Here is a 22,400-nt window from a genome sequence, read left to right as displayed (position 1 = left end):
TGTACGTGCTTGCTTCCAAGCACCACCAACTTCTGTTCTTCGTCAATTTCACTTTGACTCCAGCTTCTATGCACCACCATCTTCTGTTCTTCGTCAATTCCACATTGACACCAGCTTCTATACACTACCATCTTCTGTTCTTCGTCAATTCCACATTGACACCAGCTTCTATGCACCACCATCTTCTGTTTTTCGTCAATTCCACATTGACACCAGCTTCTATGCACCACCATCTTCAGGTCTTTTGTCCATTCCACATGGACGCCGGTCAGTACATTCTGGCTTCTTTTCCACCGTCATCGTTTGGTTTCAAGATATACGCGGCGAGCGGCTAGGGTTACGAGAAACGTCTAGCCTCCCAATGGCAGGGCTTCCACCATCGGTTCACGCGAATGCGTTTTTATCTATTATTTGGTTTTAAGATATACGCGGCGATCAGCTAGGGTTACGAGAAACGTCTAGCCTCCCAATGGCAGGGCTTCCACCAAAGGTTCACGCGAATGCGTTTTTATCTATTATTATAATGGAATCGAAACGTATATATACCCCAAAATTTGAAGAAAGCGGGCAAGAAGGGTACCCTTCACTTTAAACGTTAATATTAGCAAAGTTTCGAAAGATATTATGAACAACTTTATTTTAAACGATTTAACTATTTTTAAAGTTATTTACTGGCGATTAAAATAATTAAAAATAATTATATTTATTTAAATATTAAAGATAAACCCAAGTACCGAAGTCGTTAAATCATTGCCTCCTATATCTATCGAGGCCCGTGCATTGCGTTATGTTTCCTACATTGCCTCCTCTATCTATCAAGGCCCGTGCATTGCGATATATTTTATTCATTGCCTGCTATATGTATCTAGGCCCGTGCATTGCGTTATATTTTAAACAACAACCAAAATGAGAAGCTCCTCTCAAAACCATAATAATTTCTTTTTCTCTGTATAGAGCTATTTCAGAGGGGGTAATGGCTACGTCACCAATGCTATTTGCCCATAGAGAAAACCCTCACAAAATGTCCGCCCTACACTCAAAGGCAGGCCCAATTTTCGTAGCAGACGAAATTCCCCCCCCCCCCACTGAAATAGCTCTATTAAAATGAAAATACGGATAATATTTTCGGCAATAGATAGAGGGAGCGCCCTTTACAATTTTGTCCAGTACGACCCTACCTAACCGCTGAGGATGCTGGGAGGACTACGGTGCCGTAGGTGGGGGTACACAGGCAACGCTATAGGTATGGGGGTAATGGCTACGTCACCAATGCTATTTGCCCATAGAGAAAACCCTCACAAAATGTCCGCCCTACACTCAAAGACAGGCCCAATTTTCGTAGCAGACGAAATTTTTCTCCCACTGAAATAGCTCTATTAAAATGAAAATATGGATAATATTTTCGGCAATAGATAGAGGGAGCGCCCTTTACAATTTTGTCCAGTACGACCCTACCTAACCGCTGAGAATGCTGGGAGGACTACGGTGCCGTAGGTGGGGGTACATAGGCAACGCTATAGGTATGGGGGTTTCCACTCCATTCCTCTCTCCTTCAAGATGGAAAACCCATACGCCGATTCGCGGGACAAGTGACAGTGTTGCCAAGCTATGCATTTTCAAAACCACAAAATAGTGAAACGTTGCTTGTCCACTTAAGGTAAATACAATTAGTCTTTGTCAACTGTTACCGTTTTCCTACCCCCATATATGGAAATTATTCTATGAATAATGTTTAACTGTTTTTTCATACGCCCCCCCCCCACCCCTAGTTTGAAAGAGACCTTTTTTACAAGCTGGTGTTAAAAAAATTAAACGGCGAAAAAATTATTTGACAATCTAAGAATATTTTTTAAATATAAACAAATGCTGTTTAGTTTATACGCCCTCGATTTGTGAAAGACCTTTTTTACGCACTTTTATCATTCCCTAGTTTGAAAGAGACCTTTTTTACAAGCTGGTGTTAAACAAATTCAACGGCGAACAAGTTGGGAAAACCAAAATATTACCTCTCCGAGTCAAGAGAAGGACTACCTACAAACTTATTTACCCAGTTATGGAAATGTTTCTTTTTTTTATGAACAAATACTGAAGTTAAAATTTATGAAATATTAAAGCAGTATACAAAGCATAGCAAATATACTGTAAATCAGACGACATTTTACATCCAATAAGGATATACTTGTACACATTAAAATCATCCGATGGGGGAAAAACGGGAAATGAAGAGATAAAACTTTGGAGGGATATTACCTTTACGTATTTGTAAAGGCCCAATTTGCTACTCCTCAACTGTATACCCTCTATGTTCAAAGCCATATTCACAACAGGGTTGCCATGTAAACACTATCCTCTCCTTTCACCTCAACAATTTTCTTAGTTTGTCAACATGAAGATTAAAGTTACATAACACCAAAGCTAATTTGTGGCTACACACACTGAAGGTAAATGCGCACCATAAAAAGCATGAACACACGAAGCTATAATCCGATTACGATCAGACCTTTCACTGATCTGGGCTGCGTTCAGCAGAGCTCACCAAAAAAGACAGCGGATTTTGGAAAACGTTTTCTGGTGAGATCTGTCGTCATAGCTTTTCTCCGGTCATCGGTCTTTTAAAAATGAAGCTAGCGCAATAAAGCGTGCAAGGTACAAAGGCTTAACAAAAATTGTATGATAACATATTTATGGAGATAGATAAGAACAACTTTTATAATTAAACATAGAAACTAACATGTCTCTTAAACTTCTCGCCGCTCTCGCGTGATCAACTTGTTTCACGCCAATTAAATAGCTATAGTCCCATCAGAATCAGCAAGAGCTATTTGTATTAATTCCTCCATGCTTTTTCGCCAAGCTGAGAACTACGCGTTTTACGTCACGTTATCCAAAAACCCGACTATTTTCCTTGAAGACCGCGCTGGCTCACTGAGCACCGTGACGTCAAAATTCAATAACAAAATCCCGTTCTGGATGACACTGCTAACAGCGCCTGACAGCGCTGAGCTCTGCTGAACGCGGCCCAGATTTCCACCATGATTATAAAGTCTAAGCCTAATTATTTAAAAGTGTATTTAACTTTCGGCTCACTCTGAACCGTTAATGTCTCTGCATTACAGAAACGAAAACCAAACCCAAGCGTTTACTTTTTGGTTCACTAGGCCTAATGACAAATAAAAGTTCATTTGCCCAATATAGTTGCGTTCTTCTTGAAATCACTTTAGAAAGAATTATGCTATAAACAGATGTAGTATAGCTTAAGTAATATATAAACATCGATTTCAAATAATAATAATAAAAAATATTCTTGGGATATCAGAATGAAACAGAGCTTTATAGCTACAAAACCACTAAAGGCATCGAAATTACGAAAAATATTTCCATATATTAATAATATATTATGAGAAAACCAAATATTAAGGTTTTGTAGGATTTCTTTCCACAAAACAAAGCGAACTGCTAACGCGGTGCACTAACGGACGGACACACACAGACTAAAACATAGGCTGCTTTTTAACTCTTTCCGTTTTAATTTTGAGTTGAGAAACTAGATTATCTTAAATATTAAAATAAATATAATTAATATTAAATATTTTCTTCGTTAGTTGTTCGCCTTATAGAGCGTTACATCGCGTTGATAAAGAACAATTAGACATTCTTGAGAGACTTGACTAATTTTGGCGTTTGAAATGAAGCATACGCCGGTTGCATTACCTTACTCAAATAGGTAGTATATAAGGGTGTCGAACTACAGCTAAAAGCAAGAACAACCGCAATTGCGAAAACCTTTGGTGGACAACCCACCCTAGGGAGGCTAGACGTTTCTCGTAACCCTAGCTGATCGCCGCGAATGTCTTAAACCAAACGATGACTATGGAGTTAGAAGCCAATAAGACAGATTGGTGTCTATGTGGAATAGACGGAAGACCAGTAGATGGTGGTGTTTAGAAGCCAGTATGTACAGACTGGTGTCCAAGTGGGATGGACGAAGACCAGAAGATGGTGGTGATTAGAAGCCAGTATGTACAGACTGGTGTCCATGTGGGATGGACGAAGACCAAAAGATAGTGGAGATTAGAAGCCAGTATGTACAGACTGGTGTCCAAGTGGAATGGACGAAGACCCGAAGATGGTGGTGATTAGAAGCCAATGAATACAGACTGGTGTCCATGTGGGATGGACGAAGACCAAAAGATGGTGGTGATTAGAAGCCAGTAAGTACAGACTGGTGTCCGTGTGGGATGGACAAAGACGAGAAGATGGTGGTGTGAGAACTCAAGTAAAGGAGCCATTTCCGTGACTGTGAAAGCAGTTCGGAAATGGCGAACACGTTTGCTCCAATTTGGAAACTGCGAACGCGGTCACGTGGGTGTAACAACAGACAAACACACAGACAGACACACACACACGTCGAAATTAGAACCTCTCCGTGACATACGTCACTCGGAGAGGTAAAAAGTATTTGACAATCTTAGAATATTTTTTAAATATAAACAAATGCTGTTTAGTTTATACGCTCCCTATTTGTGAAAGACCTTTTTTACGCACTTTTATCATTCTTTATTTGAATTTCGAAGGTAGTAGTTCAAAATTCAATCTTCTGTAATAACTTTCTTCGGAAAATAATATTTCAAACGTTACAGAGTCTTGCAAGGGGATTGCTTTTGCGGAGCTTTGTGAGTTTTTACCTCTCCGAGTGACGTATGTCACGGAGAGGTTCTAATTTCGACGTGTCTGTGTGTGTGTGTGTGTGTGTGTGTGTGTGTGTGTGGGTGTGTGTGTGTGTGTGTCTGTCTGTTGTTACACCCACGTGACCGCGTTCGCAGTTTGCAAATCGGAGCAAACGTGTTCTCAATTTCCGGAAATTTCGAAAATTGTATTACACTTACAGGCTATTACTCCATTGCCTGTCTAACATCACCAGCCTCTGGTCTTTGTCCATCCCACATGGACACCAGTCTGTACACACTGGCTTCTAATCACAATCATCTGCTGCTCTTTGTCCATCCCACATGGACCCCAGTCTGTACACACTGGCTTCCAATCCCCACCCTCTTGTGGTCTTTGTCCATCCCACATGGACACCAGTCTGTCCACACTGGCTTCTAATCACCACCGTCTTCTGCTCTTTGTCCATCCCACATGGACACCAGTCTGTACACCTGGCTTCTAACACCACCATCTTCTGGTCTTTGTTTTTGTCCATCCCACATGGACACCAGTCTGTACACACTGGTTTCTACACACCACCATCTTCTGGTCATTGTTTTTGTCCATCCCACATGGACACCAGTCTGCACACCTGGCTTCTACTCCATCATCATCGTTAAGATTAAGACATACGCGGCGATCGGCCAGGGTTACGAGAAACGTCCGGCCTCCCTAAGGTGGGGCTTCCACCAAAGGTTCACGCAATTGCGCTGTTCTTATCCATGGCTGCGATTCGAAACCCTTATATACTACCTATTTTAGTAAGGCGAAGCAACCGGCGTATGCTTCATTTCAAACGCCAATATTAGTCAAGTCTCTCAAGAATGTTTAATTGTTCTTTTTTAAAACGATGTAACGTTCAATAAGGCGAATAACTAACGAAGAAAATATTAAATATTAATTATATTTATTTTAATATTTAAGATAATCTTGTTTCTCAATTCAAAATTAATACGGAAAGAGTTAAAAGCAGTCTATGTTTTTGTCTGTATGTGTCCGTCCGTTGTTACAGTAGTGCGCTGCGTTAGAAGTTCGTTTTGTTTTGATGTGTAAAGAAATCCAACACAACCATAATATTCCCTTTATCCTTAATATAAACTGAATATGTGGAAATATTTTTCGTAATTATGATGCATTTAGTACTTTTGTAGCTTTAAAGCTCTATTTCATTTTGATATTCCAAAGATTTTTTTTAATATTATTATTTAAAATGGATGTTTATATATTACTTAAGCTATACTACATCTGTTTATAGCATAATCCTTTCTAAAATCATAGTGAATACAAGCACAACGCTGCTATATTGGTCAAATGAACTCTTATTTGTCAATAGGCCTAGTGAACCAAAAAGTAATAAAAGTTTGGGTTTGGTTTTCGTTTCTGTATGCAGAGACATTAACGGTTCAGAGTGAGCCGAAAGTTAAATACACTTTTAATAATTAGGCTTAGATTTATAATCATGGTGGAAATCTGGGTCGCGTTCAGCAGAGCCTCGCGTTGCTGAACGCGGCCCAGGGATTTTGTTTTTGAATTTTGACGTCACGGTGCTTAGCGCTGAGCTAGCGCGGTCTTCAAAGAAAATAGTCTGCTTTTTTGATAACGTGACGTAAAACGCGTAGTTCTCAGCTTGGCGAAAAAACCATGGAGGAATTAATACAAATAGCTCTATGGGACTATAGCTATTTAATTGGCGTGAAACCAGTTGATCACGCGAGAATTTTAAGAGATATGTTAGTTTCTAATTTTAATTATAAAAGTTGTTATCTATCTCTATAAATATGTTATCCTACAATTTTTGTTAAGCCTTGGTACCTTGCACGCTTTATTGCGCTAGCGTCATTTATAAAACGCCGATGACCCGTTTTTCCCCCATCGGATGATTTTAATGTGTACAAGTATATTGGATGTAAAATGTCGTCTGATTTACAGTAAATTTGCTATGCTTTGTATACTGCTTTAATATTTCATAAATTTTAACTTAAGAAACATTTCCATATCTGGGTATATAAGTTTGTAAGTAGTCGTCTTGACTCGGAGAGGTAATATTTTGGTTTTCCCAACTTGTTAACCGAATAATTACAGAGTCTTGCAAGGGGATTGCTTTTGCGGATTTTTGTGAGTATTTAACTGAATAATAAAATGGAGGAAGATAATAATGTAAGTAAAGAGGAAATCAGAAAACGAAAGGCAAGGGAAAGAATGAGGGCAAAAAGGTCAGATCCCGAATTTAGGAAACGCGAAAATGAAAGGAGAAGAGTTTTAGCCGCGGAAAAAAAGTCTCTTTCGGGAGCAGGTTCTAGCACACAAAATGTTGGTCCCACCACGAGGCCAGTTGGCCATGATCGTACGAAAGATAATGCATTAAATAAATGTTCTATTGAAAGTACTGTAGGCGTAGGCATATCTATTAATAAGGAACCAGAAGTAAATGAACCGAAGTTACCGGAGTCCTATTGTTTATTCATTAAGCACAAGTTCCTCACAAACCCCCATATTTCAACCCCGACGATAGTCTCGCTCCTCTACTCTTTCGAGTCACAACAATTTTGAAAACGCCACCAAGCGGCCAATGTTCGAGTAACCGGATTTTCCGGGAATTAGTTAAAGTTTTTAAAAATGGCGAGTTTTTCCCTCGGAAGATTCTTTTGGGGAGAGGTTCACACTCTTTGAAAAACTTTTCGAGTAGGATAAGAAGACTTTTAACATACTTTTGTCCAATGTCTGACTTTAGAATTTCAATAAATCTTTCCCGACTTGAAGTCACAAATGGTCGATTAATATTTGAAAGGTATTTCAAAAGATTTTTTTTTTTTTTTTTTTGAGGTTTCAATGCGAAGTGGGCTCTTACGTCCGCGGCAAGGATGCGATTATTCAGGGTTCAGTATGTGTGTAAGCAGGGGAAGGAAATGAGGTTTACTTGGGAGGTGACGGACGGGGTGTGGGGGTCAAGTCACCTCCGGCGGACACGGGGCAGTCGGCACCTATAGGGTAGGATCGCCGACATGGGTCGTATTCCCTCAAACTTTGCCGCCCAGACGCTTGGCTTACAGGAGTGCGCCACACTCCCGGCCCATTTCAAAAGATCATCCCTAATGTTTGCATCCATTATCGAACGTAAGCCTAGGGCCTAGGCTCCTAAGATAGAAGCAGACGCCTATTTCTCAAAACAACGACTATTTATTCATACTAACGATATTGCGCGGATTTGTAACTAAGCTGTAACTATGGTCTTTGGTGCCAGCGTTAAATTTCGAGACGATTCAGGTAGAGGTACAGCTACCTTGATTTTTACTACCCCCACGTTATGGAAAACGCATTATACAAATTTTGCCCTCTCCGGTAACTTCGGTTCATTTACTTCTGAAGGAACCCAATAATGTACAAAATGTTAATGCTAATATTAGTGAAATCATCGAAAGCGATGAACAAGTACCTTGTACGTCCCATGGTAATGTCTATCCGTTAGAAAGATTAAGAATCTTGAGACAAAATGAAGAATGCAGTAAGAGGGAGTCGCTAGGTAAGGGGAAAAAGCGAGAGAATGAGTCAAATTGTGAAATTGAAAATCAGGGTGGAATATTTACCAAGAAAGTAAAAAGGGCTGATGAATGGTATAGATCAAGCGAACGTGTAAGAAATCAGTTAAGTAAGGCTACTGAACGCCAAGATCCAAAGTATAGGGAAAGTGAACGTGATAGAAACAAGCGGCTAAGGCGGCTAAACGCCAAGATCCCGAATTTAGAGATAAAGAACGTGATAGAGACCAAGCGGCTAAGGCGGCTAAACGCCAAGATCCCGAGTATAGAGACACTGAACGTGATAGAAATCAGGCGGCTAAGGCGGCTAAACGCCAAGATCCCGAGTATAGAGACACTGAACGTGATAGAAACCAAGCAGGTATGGCGGCTAGACGCCAAGATCCCGAGTATAGAGACACTGAACGTGATAGAAATCAGGCGGCTAAGGCGGCTAAACGCCAAGATCCCGAGTATAGAGACACTGAACGTGATAGAAACCAAGCAGGTATGGCGGCTAGACGCCAAGATCCCGAGTATAGAAACACTGAACGTGATAGAAATCAGGCGGCTAAGGCGGCTAAACGCCAAGATCCCGAGTATAGAGACACTGAACGTGATAGAAACCAAGCAGGTATGGCGGCTAGACGCCAAGATCCCGAGTATAGAGACACTGAACGTGATAGAAACCAGACGGCTAAGGCGGCTAGACGCCAAGATCCCGAGTATAGAGACACTGAACGTGATAGAAACCAGACGGCTAAGGCGGCTAAACGCCAAGATCCCGAGTATAGAGACACTGAACGTGATAGAAACCAGACGGCTAAGGCGGCTAAACGCCAAGATCCCGAGTATAGAGACACTGAACGTGATAGAAACCAGATGGCTAAGGCGGCTAAACGCCAAGATCCCGAGTATAGAGACACTGAACGTGATAGAAACCAGACGGCTAAGGCTGCCAGGCGTGAAGATATAGGTTTTAGAACGTCTGAACGTTCTAGAAATAGATCTTCAGCCGCAGATAGGCGAGCAAACCCCTCGGTTATAGAGCAGACCTATTTTGATAGCATTAAAGACGGCCCAACGTGGCCGTGTGAAGGATGTTCAAATCTTTTTTTTAAGTCATCTGGCACCATTGTAAAGTCCATAGATTTTTTGTCAGTCCCTGGTATTGAACAAAGAGAGTTGAATGATGAAATATTTTTGTGTAGTACTTGTAATAAAAGCGTTAAGAGAAAGCAAATTCCAAAATTTTCAAGGGAAAATGGATTTGTGTTTCCTGAAATACCTGCGCAATTAAGTAACATAAGTAATTTAGAAGAAAGAATGATATCACCACGAATACCATTCATGCAAATACGAAGGTTAGGGTGTGACCAACAACGTGGTATTAAAGGAAATGTGGTTAACGTCCCTATAAATGTAGAGTCCACCGCCTCGGTTTTACCCAGGTTACCTCGAGACACGGATACTATTCAAATTGAGTTTATGAGAAGAATGCAGTATAACCAGAAGTAAATGAACCGAAGTTACCGGAGTCCTATTGTTTATTCATTAAGCACAAGTTCCTCACAAACCCCCATATTTCAACCCCGACGATAGTCTCGCTCCTCTACTCTTTCGAGTCACAACAATTTTGAAAACGCCACCAAGCGGCCAATGTTCGAGTAACCGGATTTTCCGGGAATTAGTTAAAGTTTTTAAAAATGGCGAGTTTTTCCCTCGGAAGATTCTTTTGGGGAGAGGTTCACACTCTTTGAAAAACTTTTCGAGTAGGATAAGAAGACTTTTAACATACTTTTGTCCAATGTCTGACTTTAGAATTTCAATAAATCTTTCCCGACTTGAAGTCACAAATGGTCGATTAATATTTGAAAGGTATTTCAAAAGATTTTTTTTTTTTTTTTTTTGAGGTTTCAATGCGAAGTGGGCTCTTACGTCCGCGGCAAGGATGCGATTATTCAGGGTTCAGTATGTGTGTAAGCAGGGGAAGGAAATGAGGTTTACTTGGGAGGTGACGGACGGGGTGTGGGGGTCAAGTCACCTCCGGCGGACACGGGGCAGTCGGCACCTATAGGGTAGGATCGCCGACATGGGTCGTATTCCCTCAAACTTTGCCGCCCAGACGCTTGGCTTACAGGAGTGCGCCACACTCCCGGCCCATTTCAAAAGATCATCCCTAATGTTTGCATCCATTATCGAACGTAAGCCTAGGGCCTAGGCTCCTAAGATAGAAGCAGACGCCTATTTCTCAAAACAACGACTATTTATTCATACTAACGATATTGCGCGGATTTGTAACTAAGCTGTAACTATGGTCTTTGGTGCCAGCGTTAAATTTCGAGACGATTCAGGTAGAGGTACAGCTACCTTGATTTTTACTACCCCCACGTTATGGAAAACGCATTATACAAATTTTGCCCTCTCCGGTAACTTCGGTTCATTTACTTCTGGTATAACACACCCTATTTGTACGAAACTGTGAGACCCAAAGTCATTTTAGAGGCCCTTAACGTTCTGGTAAAAACGCCTTTGTATGTTAAACATGGAATTACCGTTAAGAATGACATATTAGACCCCATTCCTGAAGAACTTGAATTTATTGTTGACGAAAATGACCGTCAGGTAAATCAAGTTGATGTTTCAGGAGATAATCCAGTAGCGCCAATAAACGCAGAGAATGATAGCGATGATATGTGGAATGAACCTAACGAAAGTAGTTCGTTAACAGTTGGGAATCAAGATACATTATTAGTTTCTTTAAGTAATTTTTTGCCAAATAATACCATGCATGTTAAGTTTGCTCCCGGTGAAGGTCAAACCCCAATGTCTTTACTCTTTGACGAGGATGCCGAAGAATTGTCATTCCCGAGCATTTACGTAGGTCAAAAAATGAACCTTAAGGTTAAGGGAAGTTTTGGTGATATTTTTAAATGGGAGCTTCGTAATATTGATAGGCGCTGTGCTAAAAATCCTTCGAAATTGTTTTACTCTTTTGTCAAATTAGAAACCTTGAAAGTTAGTCAATCTATACAGGTTTGCATGAGGAAAACTAAAAGAACAGATGGGTCGAATTATACTGCTGGACTTTTAGCTTCTGCAGGTTCTCTTGATGCTTTAATTAAGCAGGATGATGGTTTTTGGGTTTTAGAAAGACTACAGAGCTCGCCTTCTTATTGGCAACACAGACAAAAGGAATTGATGGGTATGATTAGACAGCTTGGTACGGCTACCTTTTTCATAACGTTTTCGGCTGCCGAAAGTAAATGGCCTGAGCTACTGAATATTTTGAGACTAACCTCTGGGCAGGAGAGTTTACCTAACGATGATATTAGCAATTTAAGTTTTTCTGAAAGGGCAAAACTGATTCAGGATGATCCTGTTACTTGCGCTAGATATTTTGACCACCGTTTTCGGGCTTTGCTTAAGGCTCTACAGAAATTAGGTCCTCTTGGCGTTATAGAAGACTATTATTTTAGAGTAGAAATACAGCAAAGAGGTTCGCCCCACCAACATGGTTTGATTTGGATAAAAGATGCTCCAAAACTTAAATCTGATCTCTCAAATGTTAAGGAAGTAGAGGAATTTATTGATAATGTTATTTCTTGTGCTGCTGAGCACAATGACGAACATTTAGATTTGTTAACACGATTACAAATTCACAAACACACAACGACTTGTAGAAAGAAGGTCGATAATAATTCCGTTTGTCGTTTTGGAATCCCGTTTCCACCTATGCCCAGAACCATAATTTACGACCCTGGTTTAAGAGAGCCTGGTAGCGTACAGGAAGAACTCAGATGTAAGGAAAGGTCAAAGAAATTGTATGAGATGTTGCAATCGAAAGAAAAAGAGTTTTGGGTAGATAGTTTTGAGGAGTTGCTAGCTAAGTTGCGTATAACTGAAGACGAGTATATTTCTGCCGTTACTTATGACCTCAAAAGGAAAACAGTTTTGTTGAAAAGACACCCCAAAGATACTAGAGTTAATCCTTACAATCCGTGCGCTTTGCGTCTTTGGCAGGCGAATATGGACATTCAATTCGTTCTTGATGCTTACGCACTGGTTATGTATATTGTATCATATATAGGAAAGTCTCAAAGAGGGATGTCTTTGCTTCTGCGCGAAGCTTCTAAACAGGCAAAAAATGATAAATGTACAGTAAAACAGAAGTTGAAACTAATTGCTAATCAGTTCTTGAATGCCCACGAGGTAAGCGCTCAGGAAGCGGCTTACTGTGGTTTACAAATTCCTGTGTCCAGGTGCAGTCGCGCCTGTGTTTTTATAAACACCAATGCCCCTGAAAATCGTGTACACATTCTTAAGAGTCAATCTGAACTTGAAGAACTACCAGCAGACAGTAATGACGTTTTTGCCTCTGGGATGCTAGAACATTATGTTCAAAGGCCAGAGGAACTAGAGGCAATAACGTTAGCTCAATTTGGTGCCTGGTACGAATATTCCAAAGCCCGTAGAGTGACTAAAGCCGCCCACGATCATGTTGATGAGGGAGAGAGCAATGAAGTTGAAGCTTGTGGTAAATGGCTGAAACTTAAAGATGAATCAGGGTTTATTAGGAAACGTGGCCGTGCTAAAATTATTAGGTACAGAAGATTCAATTTAGAAAAAGATCCCGATAACTTTTATCGTGAACAATTAATGTTATTTAAGCCTTGGCGCGATGAAAGTAATGATATTTTGACAAAGGATATGAAATCAGAATATGAGCTTTGTCGCGAAACTATTAATGAACTTAGGAAAGAATTTCACAGTGAAATTGACGAAGCAGCCGTGGAACAGGCTGTAGCAGATTTTGAAAATGGAGAAATTCAAGTGGATGTTACTAATATCCAGCCTGAATTAGAACATAGAAATGAAGTTGATAAATCTTTAGCTATGGATGATTCCGATTTTTTAATTAATACGGTTCAAGAACCTGTAGGAAATATTAATAGAGAAATTATTGATGGCAATGCCGAAAATACTGTTGCTCCGTCAATTACCTTAATTAATGACTCTGAGTACAACGCCCTTCTTAGAAAATTGAATTCAAAACAAAGAGAGATATATTACCATGTTTTGTATCATGTAAAAAGCAAAGAAACTCCGTTGCGCCTCTTTGTTACAGGGGGCGCTGGTGTGGGGAAAAGTCTTTTGATTAGTGCTATATTTGAATCTGTGTCAAGGTTTTACAACAAACAACCTGGGAGTAATCCATCGGAAGCGAAAGTAATCCGTTGCGCACCTACTGGCAAGGCTGCGTTTAACATAGGTGGGGCAACTTTGCACAGTACTTTTAGTTTACCCGTTAGCCAATTTGGTGGAAATATATCGAGATTGGAAAGTAAAACACTTCATAAATGCAGGTTACTCTATGGTCAAGTAAAACTAGTAATAATTGACGAAATTTCAATGGTTGGAGCGAAAGTGTTTAATCGGGTAAACGCTAGGTTACAAGAGATTATGGGTTGTCCTGATTATTTTGGTGGTGTGTCTGTCGTTCTAGTTGGAGACTTTAACCAATTGAGACCAGTTTGCGATTATTTCGCATTTCAAGGTCAAAGTGAGAAAGATAATCCTTACGCGTCGTTAATTGGTAACCCAATATGGGAGCAATTTGAATTTGCCGAACTTGAGGAAATTATGAGACAGAGGGATGATAAAATATTTGCTGAAGCTTTAAATAGAATGGCTGTGGGAAGTATGACTCAAAATGATATTGATTTCTTTAGTAGTCTGGAGGTAACGCCTCAGCGTGTACCCCCAAAAGAAGCGATACATCTTTTCGCCACTAACGCGGAAGTAAACCAATTCAATCAAAATAAGCTTTTAAACATGAATACGGAAAAGGCTGTTTCGGTTTCAGTAGATGTTGTCAATGGTGATCTTAGTAGTGAAGTTAAAAATAACATACTTTCCCAAGTTGAAAAGTTAGCAACGTCTGATACGTATGGTCTGCCCAAACAATTGACTCTTGCGTGTGGCGCGAGATATATGATGACCAACAATGTTGACACCTCTGACGGACTAACTAATGGCGCGACAGGTTGGTTAAGAAAGATAGAGTACGGCACAAATAGGGTCGGGGATAAAATCCCGTTCAGGGTATGGATGGAGTTTGACGATCCCAAAGTTGGGAAAATGTTGAGGCAAAAATGTCATGGTTTATATTTGAATAGTGATATTAACGCTTCGTGGACGCCTGTTGAAAAGGTCATCAAGTCGTTTAATAGAAAATGGAGACAAAATAATGCCTCAGTTTCTAGGAAACAATTGCCTTTGGTTGTTTCTGAGGCCATTACGATACATAAAAGTCAGGGTGATACTTACTCCTCGGTAGTGGTTCATTGTAAGGCTACAAAAAAAATTGAAAGAGCGCATTTATATGTGGCTTGTAGTAGAGCGAAAACCGCTTCCGGTTTATATATTGATGGAAAATTTAAAGTTCCTAATTCACCCAAAAACAACCTAGTAGAATTGGAACTTAAGAGGTTGCGAGACACAAAAAGCATCGAACTACCTTTCTTGCATGATCCCCTTTACATTTATGTACATAACGTGCAGTCTTTAAATGCTCATTTAGAAGATGTTTTAGCAGACAATGTAATTATGAAAAGTCAAATGTTATGTTTTGTTGAAACGTGGAAAAAAGAGACGGACGATTTTAGAGTTCCATCTTTTAAGGAAGTAGGTGGTATTTACTTGCCAAGTACGGCACGCAGAGTTGCTTTTGGTTCGTCCATATATTTAAGAGACACGCCTGAAAACGAAGTTAAAGAGATAGATACTAGAGTTTTACGAAGCGACATTCCTGTTAGAAATTCTCACGTGGAACGTTGCTGGTTAGATGTTTACATAGAAGGAGAACTTATATCTGTGGTGTTGTTGTACAAATCTCCCTTAGGAAGTTTGAGAACTGTGTTTGAGGACTTTAACCCTTTGTTTGACATGAAATATGATTCGTCTATTCCAACAGTTGTGGTTGGAGATTTCAATATTAACTTTTTAAAGAGCCAAACGGCACTGAGAATGTTCTTTGATTCACATGGAATATCTCTTTTGCCGGGTCTAGAACAAAAGTATTCGACTGACTATCATTGTCAATTAGATTTGGCATTTGGTAACCAACTTTTTCGAGACCGATACGATGCATGTTATAGAGAGTCTTATTATTCTTACCACAAGGGTATTTGCATTTTTAAAAGAACATAGTTTGAAATGGAAAAATTTATTTAAAGCAAGGTGGAGCTCCAGTGCGCCCCTTATTGACGACCTTTCTATTGTACATTGGATTTAGCTTGTTAGGATAATTTTCAGATCCTCCCTAATGCATTAAGTCTCATTGTTACCTACCTACGGCAAGGTAAAATTATTATGTATATACAAGGTTAGGCATCATGGTAGGGGCGCCAATGGAGCCGCATGTTGCTTTAAGGGTCTAAACTACGAGAAATAGGCTTGGGATCCTTGGCTAAGAAACCCACATATGGCTTGGGATCCTGTACTAAGAAACCTAAAATTAGGCTTGGGATCCTGTACTAAGAAACCTAAAATTAGGCTTGGGATCCTGTACTAAGAAACCTAAAATAAGGCTTGGGATCCTGTACTAAGAGACCCACTTAAGGCTTGGGATCCTTGACTAAGAGACCCACACAAGGCTTGGGATCCTTGACTAAAGAACCCACATCTGACTTCAAGATTTGAAAAAAAAATGGTAAGTATCATTATTGTAATTGACGGTCATATAAGTTTGGTATTAATCCATTTAAGAATATGGTATATTTTATGAGTAACCTGGAGGATTGGCGTAGTTCATGAGTAGCCTAGAGGATTTGTGTAGTTAATGAATACCCTAGAGGATATGCGTAGTTCATGAATGCCCTACAGCATTGGTTTAGTTCATGGGTAACCATGGAGGACAAGGTCAACGAAATTGTAAACAAGGTATGTAATAGTGATAATTAGTTAATGGGGATAATCGTTGAGGTGATTTATTGTGGTTCTTCAGAAAATACGTCGGCAAATATATCTCAAGGCTTATCCTTAGGCTTAATAAAGGTGAAATACAACTCTGAAAACGTTAAAATGGTTGCGTCAGATGACTGAGATCTGGAGCGGCAACTGTGGGTTCATGTAAAGGCGAACCACTGAACAAAGTGTAAGTGTTGCACCAAGTTTCATAGGTTTCGTGAAGAATGGAGCAATTTTGTATAGCGTACTTTAAAAATGTTTTAGGTATGGCGAAGCGGAAATGACTGAATAATCGGCGACAATTCAACAGTCCAAGTCGAAAATCCCCTTTTTTCGGCAAAACGCGGCCGAGGTGATTTTGAAAATGTTCCTGGCGGCGTTATCTGCCGTTGGTAACACTGCAGCGTCCTCAAAAGCTGGCCAACGCTCAAAGCGGAAGTTGGACTGCGCCGCAATTTATCGACTAGAACTATAGTTCTAGCACGTTCAATGTTATGGGAGCAGCAAGTAGAGCAATACAAGGGCGGGCTGCATAGCGGTCTAGCAGTGGAAATACAGAAAGGAGAAAAACTTAACGCCAAGAGGCAGAGTTTTCCTATTTTGTGGAACTGGAGTCGTCTTGGTCTTTGTTATCAGAAACGTACAGCGCCAATACACTTATGTAATAGTTTCGAAAAAACGAAACTTTATGAACTACGCCTCATCTACTAGGTTATTGCTTTCTTTCGGACGCTATCCACCAAACATTCATCCTTAAACAGTCTGAAGAAGTTTTTAATATTAATAGTCCTAATTTGATTGTGGTTTTTTACCAAATGGGTTTTCCCAGAGCCTTTTTTCCCACATGCGCTGTGGGTTTTTATGGCTCGAATTAGCTTGTATTATGACATGAATATTTGACATCCATTGCATCGTTCGATAATGCTATTAATAAATTTATTCGTGGATAGCTTAGACGTCAGAGTGAAAAATCAACTCACAATATAAAAATAAGTGTTTTAATATTAATAATTCAACTGTGATTATGGTTTTTTCCCAAATGGGTTTTCCCAGAGCCTTTTTTCCCACATGCGCTGTGGGTTTTTATGGCTCAAATTAGCTTGTATTATGACATGAATATTTGACATCCATTGCATCGTTTGTTAAAGCTATTAATCAATTTATTCGTGGATAGCTCAGACGTCAGAGTGGAAAATCAATAATTTAAAAATAAGTGTTTCAATATTAATAATTCAATTGTGATTTTGGTTTTTTCCCAAATGGGTTTTCCCAGAACCTTTTTTCCCATATGCGCTGTGGGTTTTTATGGTTCGAATTAGCTTGTATTATGACATGAATATTTGACATCCATTGCATAGTTTGTTAATGCTATTAATCAATTTATTCGTGGATAGCTCAGACGTCAGAGTGGAAAATCAATAATTTAAAAATAAGTGTTTCAATATTAATAATTCAATTGTGATTTGGTTTTTTCCCAAATGGGTTTTCCCAGAGCCTTTTTTCCCACATGCGCTGTGGGTTTTTATGGTTCGAATTAGCTTGTATTATGACATGAATATTTGACATCCATTGCATCGTTTGTTAATGCTATTAATCAATTTATTCGTGGATAGCTCAGACGTCAGAGTGGAAAATCAATAATTTAAAAATAAGTGTTTTAATATTAATAATTCAACTGTGATTATGGTTTTTTCCCAAATGGGTTTTCCCAGAACCTTTTTTCCCATATGCGCTGTGGGTTTTTATGGTTCGAATTTTCTTAATGTTAAATTATACTGAAGGTTCCAATATATAATGTTAAATAACTATTCAATGTTGTATATAGATAGAAACGTTGAAGTATTATAAATACTGTTCTGTTAATGGTTTTTCAAGAACCTTTTGTTCCCATATGTATTGTGGGTTTTATGGTTTTAATTAGGTTATATTTAACTTTTACTGTACAGTTTAATGTATTATGTTATTTATTTCTTTGTATATATTGAAGTATTGTTGAAGTGTTATAAATACTGTCTTCTGAGACTAATGTAATATTATAAATACTGTCTTCTTAGCCTAATGTACTTTCAGAATGTTATGGTCTTGAATTAAATGAAAAGTAAATAAAGTGAACGTTAAAATATATGACATCGTCCCTATATTATGTAAGATGAACCTCGTTCGGCCGTCGAAGGTAATTTAAGACAAGTAATGATGATAATATACATGTATGAAGTCGATAAGTTTTATAATATAAGGGGGGGTGGTAGAGTTTCCACAGCAAGTGAGAGATATTGAAAAGGCTTGAACAATTGACTATTTTAAAATTGAATTCCTGCACTTGCAAAGAATTAAAAAAAAAGCGATAGATGCATATATTTAGGTTGTTTAAGGGGTAGTGATAGTCATCTCCACTCGGAGAGGTAATATTTTGGCTTTCCCAACTTGTTGTCTGTGTGTGTCCGTCCGTTGTTACAGTAGTGCGCTGCGTTAGAAGTTCGTTTTGTTTTGATGTGTAAATGAATCCTACAGAACCATAATATTCCCTTTATCCTTAATATAAAGTGAATATGTGGAAATATTTTTCGTAATTATGATGTATTTAGTACTTTTGTAGCTTTAGAGCTCTATTTCATTTTGATATTCCAAAGATTTTTTTTAATATTATTATTTAAAATGGATGTTTATATAATACTTAAGCTATACTACATGTGTTTATAGCATAATCCTTTCTAAAGTGAATACAAGCACAACGCTACTATGTTGGTCAAATGAAATTTTATTTGTCAATAGGCCTAGTGAACCAAATAGTAAACGCTTGGGTTTGGTTTTCGTTTCTGTAATGCAGAGACATTAACGGTTCAGAGTGAGCCGAAAGTTAAATACACTTTTAAATAATTAGGCTTAGATTATATAATCATGGTGGAAATCTGGGCCGCGTTCAGCAGAGCCCAGTGCTGTTAGCAGTGTCCTACATAACGGGATTTTGTTTTTGAATTTTGACGTCACGGTGCTAAGCGCTGAGCTAGCGCGGTCTTCAAAGAAAATAGTCGGCTCTTTGGATAACGTGACGTAAAACGCATAGTTCTCAGCTTGGCGAAAAAACCATGGAGGAATTAATACAAATAGCACTATGGGACTATAGCTATTTAATTGGCGTGAAACCAGTTGATCACGCGAGAATTTTAAAAGATATGTTAGTTTCTAATTTTAATTATAAAAGTTGTTATCTATCTCTATAAATATGTTATCATACAATTTTTGTTAAGCCTTGGTACCTTGCACGCTTTATTGCGCTAGCGTCATTTATAAAACGCCGATGACCGGAGAAAAGCTATGACGACAGACCTCACCGGTAAACATTTCCAAAATCCGCTGTCTTTTTTGGTGAGCTCTGCTGAACGCAGCCCAGACCAGTGAAAGGTCTGATCGTAATCGGATAATAGCTTCGTGTTTTCATGCTTTTTATGGTACGCATTTGCTTTCAGTGTGTGTAGCCACAAATAAGCTTTGGTGTTATTTAACGTTAACAGTCATGTTGACAAACTACGAAAATCGTTGAGATGAAACGAAAGGATAGTGTTTACAATGCAACCCTGTTGTGAATATGGCTGTGAACATAGAGGGCATACAGTTGAGGAGTAGAAAATTGGGCCTTTACAAACAAGTAAAGGTAATATCCCTCCAAAGTTTTATCTCTTCATTTCCCGTTTTTCCCCCATCGGATGATTTTAATGTGTACAAGTATATCATTATTGGATGTAAAATGTCGTCTGATTTACAGTATATTTGCTGTGCTTTGTATACTGCTTTAATATTTCATAGATTTTAACTTAAGAAACATTTCCATATCTGGGTAAATAAGTTTGTAAGTAGTCGTCTTGACTCGGAGAGGTAATATTTTGGTTTTCCCAACTTGTTTTAAATTTAAAAACAGTAATTATTGATTTAATTATTTAAATTTAAACCTTTCAGTCTTAATTTGAGAAATTTGAAAACCTTGAAACAAAAAAAATCTTAACGCCCGAGAATTGAAACGTAGAAATCAATAATTTTTAAATTAACTAAAATTGTAAGCATTTTTTAAAGGAATATTTAAAAAAAACGTGTATATTTCGGCCTTGCAAAGCAAGTTTACGACACTTGCCACGAGAAGGCAATATACTCCGCACATGTTCACGACATTAGCCTATATATATGAGATCATGAGTTAATAATATGTTAGCTCCCTATAAGATACCCAGGCTCCATAGGCGTAATGTATCCAGCGATTTCTTCTCATTTCGCCCGCGCGGGAAAAAATCCGAATGTTGCTCTCTCTCTTGTCGAAAAAAAATCCCGCCCGTATGGCTCGAGTCGTCGGCTGCTTTTTCACCAAGGGAGTTTTTTAGTCGTGAATGTTTGTTTTAACAATTTAACATTAAATCATGGCGTTTGTGTCAGTACTGAGACCAAAAAATGCAGGAACTCAATGCAATTTGCCAATATCGATAAAGAATGCTAAAGATAAGAGTTGTAATTGTTACTTGAAACCAGAAAATTATACAACTGAGCTAAATCCAATCCACTGATCTCTTAACTATTTTCTTAACCGAGGCTACTGAGCGAAATATTTGGCTGCTTAAATAGCTCCGATATCATTGGCTAGCTCCCACTACACGCGCTTCCGGGGAAAAACCGGAAAGAAGAGTAAATAAGATTTTCGTTCACGTGGCGGCCGCAGAGCGTCGCATATAATTGGGAAGCCGGCGGCGCGGGAGAAAACGCTGGAGTATAAAAATGAATTGCCTGAGTAACTTATAGGGAGCTAACATATTATTAACTCATGATGAGATTAAATCGGAACTTCCAAGTGTGACTAGCCAACAATATAGCGCCAAAATAAAGAGTTAAATTTTTTTAGACACAAGGGATCCGACAGTAAATTCATCATGCGTGACGACTCAATTTTATTAAAAAAAATTATTTTGATAGTATTTTATTGACGAGTAGCCTTTAAAAGGACTGTTTTTTAGAGGGTACATCAACAAAAACTACGAACCACTCTGTCTCTTAGCCATTGCCCTTCCGGGTTCCAGTTCCCGTTACGAGACGGAACATATGGGGTATCGTCGTCTTCTAGGTCAATGTCTTCCCCAAGGCCATTCGCCATACACATGTTATGTAAAACAACACATGCCATAACGATTCCGGATTGTAATGGAGAGCCCTAGCCTTTAGCAAACACCGAAAGCGTTGATTTAGACATCCTTTACACCTTTTAATGGTAACATCTAGCCTTAAAAAAGCTGACATAAACCGGAATTCTGGGGTATCCTTTTCAGGCCCTATTATGGGGACCAATAACCATGGAGTTAATGGATAGCCACTATCTCCTACAAAAATAAAAAAGGAAAATAAATAAATTAAAAAAACCATTATTAAAATTCGGGCTTAGTGGCTTTAAACTAACCCAACTCAAAATAGGAATAAAAACAGTCACACTTCTCCATATAAAATTCAATTGGTTTAAACAGGTTTAAATAACTTTGTCAATAAAATCCGCTTGAAATGAAGATATTGGTTGGCACATACTAGCTCCCTTTTATTACTTGTAATTTTGTGAAGGGTCAGGACATTAAAGTCTTATTAGAGATAAGCAATATAATTTAATAATTCCCAAGAACAATTTAATGACCCATTTAAGTATGATCGTTCCAAATGTCTTGAAACATTTGTACTTCGGTAAATAAATGAGTCGTGCATTGACCCCGCGAACTTGGCATTAGCCGCAATAATGTTCAAATCATAGTCACTGACTAGTTGAACATTTAAGGAATGATAGAACTTCCGGTTTACGTAAGTGCTCTCCGGAAAGTCGGGATCATTGTTCAGAGGTGGCACGATTGTAACGTGGGTGCAATCTATTACTCCGATAGTTCCGGGGAAATTGTACTCTTCCTGGAACCTCATTTTGATGGCTTATTTTTCTACCTCCGTTATAAGAAATGTTATGTGTCTCGGTACTAGATGACGGTTTATAACCCTAGTAACGTCTCTTAGACTTCGGCTTACGCTAGATTGGCTTACATCAAGAAAACTGTTTTGCTCAACATCTCACCCCTACCGTAAAATCTCAGTGAAATGAGAACCTAGAAAGACGTCTATTAATCTTAAATTATAATCCAATTGTGGGGATCTCGCGGGATTATGATACCTTCATTAATGTAGATCATTAACCTTCTATCA

At 38.8% G+C, this 22,400-nt stretch overlaps 1 protein-coding gene across 3 annotated transcripts; it reads left to right on the top strand.

Annotated features, from left to right (window-relative positions):
* The first annotated feature begins 13,577 nt into the window (after positions 1 to 13,577).
* On the top strand, positions 13,578 to 18,317 carry LOC149588793 (uncharacterized). Of its 3 annotated transcripts, none has more exons than XM_089862354.1 (4): positions 13,578 to 15,936; positions 16,013 to 16,166; positions 16,231 to 16,380; positions 16,458 to 18,317. In XM_089862354.1, exon 1 carries the CDS (start codon positions 13,635 to 13,637, stop codon positions 15,432 to 15,434), a length of 1,800 nt encoding a protein of 599 aa, XP_089718480.1. In that variant the 5' UTR covers positions 13,578 to 13,634; the 3' UTR covers positions 15,435 to 15,936; positions 16,013 to 16,166; positions 16,231 to 16,380; positions 16,458 to 18,317. The 3 variants fall into 3 exon arrangements, with proteins under 3 accessions (XP_089718480.1, XP_089718481.1, XP_089718479.1); XM_089862355.1 differs by having other exon boundaries at positions 15,993 to 16,166; positions 16,270 to 16,380; XM_089862353.1 differs by having other exon boundaries at positions 15,993 to 16,166.
* The last annotated feature ends 4,083 nt before the right edge of the window (positions 18,318 to 22,400 follow it).

The sequence above is a fragment of the Phalangium opilio genome, unplaced genomic scaffold, assembly GCF_054372755.1.
Source record: "Phalangium opilio isolate 3A_F unplaced genomic scaffold, DU_Popi_V2 ptg000537l_1, whole genome shotgun sequence".
In the NCBI taxonomy this organism is placed as follows: Eukaryota; Metazoa; Arthropoda; class Arachnida; order Opiliones; family Phalangiidae; genus Phalangium; species Phalangium opilio.
Note: the sequence above shows the minus strand (reverse complement) of the source record. Positions and strands in the feature narration are given on the sequence as shown.